The 6883-nt window shown below is 40.9% G+C and overlaps 1 protein-coding gene and 1 long non-coding RNA gene across 3 annotated transcripts in view; one reads left to right on the top strand and one right to left on the bottom strand.

Moving 5' to 3' along the window:
• The window catches only part of LOC111326442 (uncharacterized), a 29778-nt gene that overhangs the window by 354 nt on the left and 22541 nt on the right, over positions 1–6883 (bottom strand). For both annotated transcript variants that reach the window (XM_022930452.2, XM_088733323.1), the window contains exons 13-22: positions 5942–6060; positions 5449–5549; positions 5304–5377; positions 4284–4421; positions 2722–3308; positions 2272–2355; positions 2065–2132; positions 1312–1457; positions 966–1140; positions 1–813 (exon numbers count right to left, since the gene is read on the bottom strand). The exon at positions 1–813 is cut by the window's left edge and continues 354 nt beyond it. In XM_022930452.2, the coding sequence (XP_022786187.2) occupies positions 365–813; positions 966–1140; positions 1312–1457; positions 2065–2132; positions 2272–2355; positions 2722–3308; positions 4284–4421; positions 5304–5377; positions 5449–5549; positions 5942–6060 (1941 nt within the window). In that variant the 3' untranslated portion in view covers positions 1–364. The remainder of the gene's footprint in view (positions 814–965; positions 1141–1311; positions 1458–2064; positions 2133–2271; positions 2356–2721; positions 3309–4283; positions 4422–5303; positions 5378–5448; positions 5550–5941; positions 6061–6883) is intronic.
• Positions 3203–6883, top strand: part of LOC111326456 (uncharacterized) — a 45792-nt gene continuing 42111 nt past the window's right edge. The window contains exon 1 of the long non-coding RNA XR_015991749.1: positions 3203–3335. This is a non-coding gene — a long non-coding RNA (uncharacterized LOC111326456). The remainder of the gene's footprint in view (positions 3336–6883) is intronic.

Raw genomic sequence — 6883 nt, 5'->3', positions numbered from 1 at the left:
AGAAATCTAACGCGTCCATGACTTACAAAAAACAAATCTCATAAAAAATCGCCGGGCAGAGAATTTAAAATTCAATGATCACAACCGTCTAGAATAAACTTTAAATTAACTTTAAGTCATCCGCTGAAAAATTACTAGAAATAATTTGAATTCTTCTTTAAAAAGATAACGTTCAAATTTTGGTCGCATGTGGTAAAAATTTGGCGCTGAGAATGCACCTCGTTTTCCTTCAATAACTTCGCAAAGGAAGTGAAGAAATGATCCTCCATTCTTGTTTACTAATTGAAGTGGTGTCCTAATCAACTAGCTAACGTTGCCTAGCGACATCTTGTCGAACGAAAGGGTTCAGTATCCCCCAAACTGGTTACACACGCCAAATAAGGAGATGGTTCGTGCTGTCATCACGTCCAGCGGATTCACTGGCGGAGCTCGTCCTGAAGTCCTCATAGCCATCACCGCCGCTTATTATCAACACTTCTCGACCAGCGGAAGTGCCAGGTGGGAGCGCAGCATTTGCTGTCGAAGAAGAAGTGCTTATGGTACTGTTAGAGCTTTTATCATTGGTATTATCTTGTCCTCCTTCTTTAGGAGCTTCTACAGCAGTGAGAAAACGCACATGTCCCGTATGTCCATGGAAGGAAGCTGTCGCCGATGGGCAATTACGAAGAGAAGCCGTGCTAGCGGTTATTGTTGGCAGAGGTAATGTTAAAACTACGCCTGCGCTAGTGCCAATCCACAAAAGGTCCTTGCAGGCGAGGAGAGCTGTGACACGCAAACAAGCTGCTTTGTGCTGACGGATGATTGCATCGGAACCTAACGAGAAGAAAAACAGAAAAAGTTAACACGGCCGACTAATTGAGAGACTAGCATGAGTTTTCTAGACCAAGCACACACAGAAGCAATCTCGAGTTATCTTCGAAACCCAATTGAAAATTGCCCTCAAGCTCAACTCAAACACAAATTACCTTGAAGCATTTTGTGTACGGGTGGAGCCACATCAACATCAGCCAAACACTCATAGCGTGTAGCATGGAACAACCTGACGGTAGCGGAACTTTGCAGTGAAATCCACACACCCATACCAGAGCTTGCCATCCGGTACACACTGCGGTCCTTATCCAGGCTACAGTTGAAAGAAGTCTGCAAAAAGGCCAAAAGAAAACGAGTTTGGCGACTTGTCTGACGGCTATGTAGAGTGCAAAAAAATTCCCGTGTCTTTAGGAGTATTTAGCTCTTCCCTACAGTCTAGTTATAATCTCATCGACAAAATCTTCGGGGAGGTCAGACCTCAACACGCGAACTGGTCCTTACCTCGACTTCCAAAGTGGTTGTGTTGACTATAACAGCATTACATCCCAGACCGCACCACAATCGGCCGTGTATAGCCGTCATACAAGAGACTCCTGTTGACTCTCCAATATGAAGCATCACAGGTGATCCAACCTCCCATGCACAGCCTGTAAAAGGAATGGTACATTACCGTTAACTCTGGATCTCTCTTCATATGCGTATCAATTATTTTTTTTTCTCTCTTAAAAGTTCGGTAAAAAAAAGACACCACAAACCACCGCGTCCTACAAATCTCTGACTAGCGTGCTCACAGTTGTTAACACGTTTTCTCGCTCTTAGCACTGATTTATTACTATGTTAGCAATGATTGAATGTTTTTCGCGCCAAGCGCTGGTTGTATCCTTTCCTTACTTGACACTGGCTGCACACTTTCCCGCGCTCAAGTCATGTTGTTATGCGCTGAACACTGGTTACATGTTTTCCCGAGTTTAACATTGGTCGCGTGTTGTAATGCGCTTAACACTGGTTACATGTTTTCCTCGCTTAACACTGGTCACGTGTTGTAATGCGCTGAACACTGGTTATACGTTCTCCCGCGCTTAACAACGGCCATGTGTTGTTATACGCTGAACACTGGTTACACGTTTCCCCGCACTTAACACTGGTCGCGTGTTGTCATGCGCTGAACACTGGTTATACGTTTTCCCGCGCTTAACACTAGTTAGATATTTTTTCACGCTTCGTGAGAAGAAAACCAATCACTTAAAATCTTACCAGGTTGTCTTCTGTAAATGTACAAGTCGCCCGTTGACAGTGAAATAAAGACTTGATTATCAACATACCTGAAAGAAAAAGTAAGCACGTTTTTTTTTTGGTATTCCAGATTCTTTAGTTGAACTTTTAGATACATTGATGTACACAACTTGATTTCAAGACTATCTCTGTACGAATTTGCGATCAGGCACGGAACAAAATACTTACAATATGCACTGAATTGATCCTGAAAGCTGTAGCTTTAATTTCGACTTTTTATTCTGAGCTTCCTTCGCCGGATACACGAAAATACTAGGACAAAGAACATGTGTAAGATTCAATCTAAGAACGCTTAGACGATGTTTCGTACTATTTAAATGTCTGTCGTTGATTTGGTGTTGCTGTTGATGATGGGGTGTGCTTGTGCATGTACTTCTGTCTGCCTGTTGATCCGTAGTTTTTTCTGACTGTCTCCTTCTGTCTGTCTGCTTGTTTTTCAGAGTCTTTAACAAATTAACGTTGAGTTAGAATCGGTATGAAAGTGCACACGGTGACATTCTGCTAAGGCAGTATCATTCCAAGCAGCTAAACTCCGCGCCAATTTATCCCCTCCCCCCCCCCAATTCTTTTGAGCGAGTAAATCAAATAAGCTATAAATTTCACACAAAGGAGACTTACCATCCATCTTCTGTGCCAAGCCAAACTGTACATGGCTCATCGGTGTCAAAATTCACAATATCAGACAAGCTGTCTTTGAGATCTTCGCTAGTACGAGATGAACCCATTCTTCGCTTCGAGTGCTTTCGGGATCCTTTCTCCTTTATTTCATCACCGCTGGAGTAATTTTCCTCAAACTCAAACACATTTTCATCCTGGCTACTGTCTAACCCGTCCGCACTTCCGATAGTTCCCAAACTGCTGCCTTCGGGACTAAGTCGACCGTCGACGTCAAACGGAGAGCTTGCGTCGTTGAATTTCCCGCCAAGAAAACTCTCCTGTCCCAGTCCCTCCTCGTCTTCGGAACTGCTGTCAAAAGCCATGATGCTCTGAGGTCCTGTGACATCTTCGTCGCTCGCATAACCGGAACGTGAAATTTTCGGCGTTGTGTTCGCTTTGCTGCTCTTTTCGCTTCCCATTGAAATAGAATGAGTGTCGGCTTTGGTCTCGCTTTCAGACTGGAGAGCTTCTAAGCCGCTAAACTTCGTTCCAGGCACAGGAGAGATGCAGAGAATTCTCGACATGCAAACAGTTATCGAACCAAACGGCTGTAAAATGAAACAAATTAACAACAGGTGAGCTATGTTCGACAATTTTCGACATTATGAGACATTTCTTGCAGTGAGTAAAATAGCCTTCAATGCGAAGGGAATCACAAGTATTCGTTTGGCAAGATATGAAAATACGAAAATGAAGAAATTTAATTTAAAAATAAATACGTTTAATCTAAATATACGAAATGGTGACGACGCTCATTCAAGGGCCTGCTTAAAAAAAGCCCTTACATAACAAACAGTGTATAAGTCGCTAATCAGTAAGTATAGCTTGTTAGAACGACGAAAACTTCAATAACTTTGTTGCTTTTACTGACAGTTTTTAATTTTAGCTCATAGTTTCTTCCCTTCAATTTTGCCTTACTGTCAAAACAAATCCCACAAAAATTTCTTTGGAATATTTGTTTTATACCTAAGAAATCAAAGCCAAGTTCAAGTGTAAGCACTGGATTAAGGATAGGGACCTATTGACCAATCTGTTCCCTTAAAATAATCAAAACTTGGCGAAAAATGCATTTGTCAAGCTCCTCAGTGAAGAATACCCAACCTGACCACTTCAGTCATAAGTGATAAAATAATTATAACCACAGTCTTAAATGACTTTTCATTGTCATAAGTTTTAGATAATTCATTACTATTAAAGTAAAACCCTCTGTTTACAATTGAGAATGATCCCACAATATCAATATTTCAAAGTAAATTGAGAGTTTAATACGACTTAGTAGAGGGAAGGATTTGATGGAAGGGGGGGGGGGGTGTCTCAAAAGATCATATTTTAAACCAGGGTATAGCTACTAAGGGGGGGAGACTAGGATAAATGTGACCTCTCCCCTCTCAGATAAGAAAAACTCCATGATAAGAAAACACATTAGTAAGCTCTTAAATTCCCATAGATATGTCCTGGTATAATACACACTGCCCATCCTCCCTTTCTGGTGATACTTGCTGCCTATATCAGTCAATTCTCACCTGAATCTGCACACCCATTCTGAGTATACAACCTTGTCCAACATAACCATCACTGTTACAAACCCACACATCTCCAGAGCCATTGTGATTTCCTCTGTCCAGCATGTGAGGTACCTGGCTTGGTGATGAACAAGTGAACTACAACAAATAATTATAAAATTATCTCAGTATCTCTGCCTACACGAGTTAAGTGTTGAAAAGCACTGTTGTCAGCTTGAGTGACAGTCTCTGACAACCTGAGCAGAGATTATCATCATCACAACATTCTCAATTGATGCAGTACTTGTCAGTTAAATGTTACGCATCTGAATTCTGGACCACCTCTCAGATAGCTCAATGGATAGAGCGCTGGACTGTTGTGTGGGAGATTGAGGGTTCGAGCCCCAGCCGGACCAACACTCAAGGTCTTAAAACAAGAATATGCTACCTTTCTATATTAGGAAATGGTTAGATACTCTAGTCTTCTCGGATAGGGACAAATAAATGGAGGTCCCGTCTCCTGCAGGGTTAAGGGTAGGAGACATTAATTTCCCATGCACGAGATTACAGTGTGATGGATGTCCTCCTCTGGGGTGGTTGCTGGGTGGGAATTGTCCCTGAAAAACCCCCATGGGGAGTGGTCAATTAACATCTGTATGTATGTATTGTGAAAATTGGTCAATTAGGATAATCATAATTTTAATTAACCATTCTGCACAAAGTGCAGTCAAGGCACTGAACTGATACTACTGAGGAAAATGCATCCAGTTTTAAGGCAAAGGACTTAGGAGCCACCAGCAAACAAACCCAGCACTGAACCACCAACTTACTAATCCAGCTCTTCGAACTGGATTTAAACCCATAACCTTCTGTACAACTGTCACAAAATACTAAACAAAACAAAAAGAGGTAAAATGGCAAAAAAGTAAGTGTAGAAATAGTGCCCAAGCTGCAAAACAACAACAACCTGTCCCTCACAGGAGGGGAGCGTTACATCACTTTTGAAAAGAAATATCTTCAGAGAAATGTATTATCTCTCACCTGCATTCCACTCCTTGTTTTATTGATGGGAATACAATACTGAAACTCTGGGGGAAATGTGTCTTTGGCATAGGCTGAGAAAAAAAAAATAGAATATTTAGTCGGCGTGTTTTCCTTGAAAAGTCATTCTTTTAAAGGGTCTTACCAAGTTTCTGTTTTGCATCTTCAAAGTAAGCCTCCCAAGAATTCTTTATTTCTGTTTCCAAGAACAAGAACTGAAAATCTTTCTCCTCAGGTCCATCATCTCTAAACAACAGAAAGGAAATGCCTTGATTAATGAAATGGTAGAGCAAATTAAAAATACACATATTTAGAAGAAATTTGTTGAAAACCTAAACAGGATAAGAATGAAATTCAACCATAAAAAAAGTGTAATAAAAAAAGACAACAAAACACTTAGGGAAAGTTGATTTCCTGACCAAGCTTAAGTACTGAACACCACAAGCCCACCCAGAACTAAGCTTTCTGCAAGGGTAAGAAACTGTACAAAATTATGTAATTTATAAAATATTAAGGGTCTTTGCAGACCAAAATACATTGCCAATTTTTCTTGAGTGAAGAAACCTCATGTATTTACTTTTTTCAAGAGTTTTATCATTCACACAGTTACATATAAAGAAAGTTGACTTTTCACTGACTCTGCCCGAGTGACATGTAGCTCCAGCTTGGTTGAAGTTGGAGGTTGCAATGGAATTTGCTTCTCTGAAATCTGCCGGTTTACTTCATTCATGAGTTCTCGAATAGCCCCATCTAGGGCCTGTAATGCACAAAAAGTCCAACAAAAAGATAATTAGCAAATGTTCCCACTGGCTTAGAGTAAAAAGGTTAATGATTCACACAGCTGAAGAGGATTTTCTCTCTTATGGTAACATCAAGCGACTTGGGGTATCTATGGTAACCCTCAGTATTCTGTCAAACTTTCCATCAGTGCTCATTCATACTCCTGGGTGGAAAGAGGCCCCAAGGAGTGAGGTGTCTCCCTGAAGAACACAAGACTAGAGTGACCCCACCTGGCCCAAGACTTACATGTGGACCTTTCCAACTGAGGTCTACATTGTTGGCCCCTTAACTGCCAGAAGTACATAACACGTAACTTCTCCCTATAATATCCATACATTATCCAGCAAACAGTTAGTCAGACTACTCAAACTTATCCCACAGAAGTTGTTATCTTGATCCAACACCAAATTCTCATAACTAATTTAAAGGGAAATGTAGGGCAGCTGGAGGGAAGAATCAACAATCAGATCTTGAGAGTTATAGGTTACCTTGTCTCTTACAAATCAGCTACAGTTTCGATGTGTTCATCATTAATGTTCTGATATGTGATCTATAGTTTGACTAAAAAACTCCCTTACTTTTGTGAACTAAATGCACAGGATTTGATTTAGAAATTAGCCACAGAAGACCCAGTGAGCCCCCGTCATTTCCAAGAAATGGAGCCCCAAAATTTCGCGCGAGAAAACAAGTATAAGAAAGGTAATCGAGAGAGTAAAATGATTCTATCCTTCAAAAAGGGTTTTGTGCCCCAGGTGATGCTTAGACGCAAGTTTCATGCAAAATTATTTTTAGTTGCAGAA

Source organism: Stylophora pistillata, chromosome 9 (assembly GCF_964205215.1).
Source record: "Stylophora pistillata chromosome 9, jaStyPist1.2, whole genome shotgun sequence".
Classification (NCBI taxonomy): Eukaryota; Metazoa; Cnidaria; class Anthozoa; order Scleractinia; family Pocilloporidae; genus Stylophora; species Stylophora pistillata.
The sequence above is the reverse complement of the archived record's forward strand: the minus strand, read 5'-3'. Positions and strand labels throughout refer to the sequence as shown.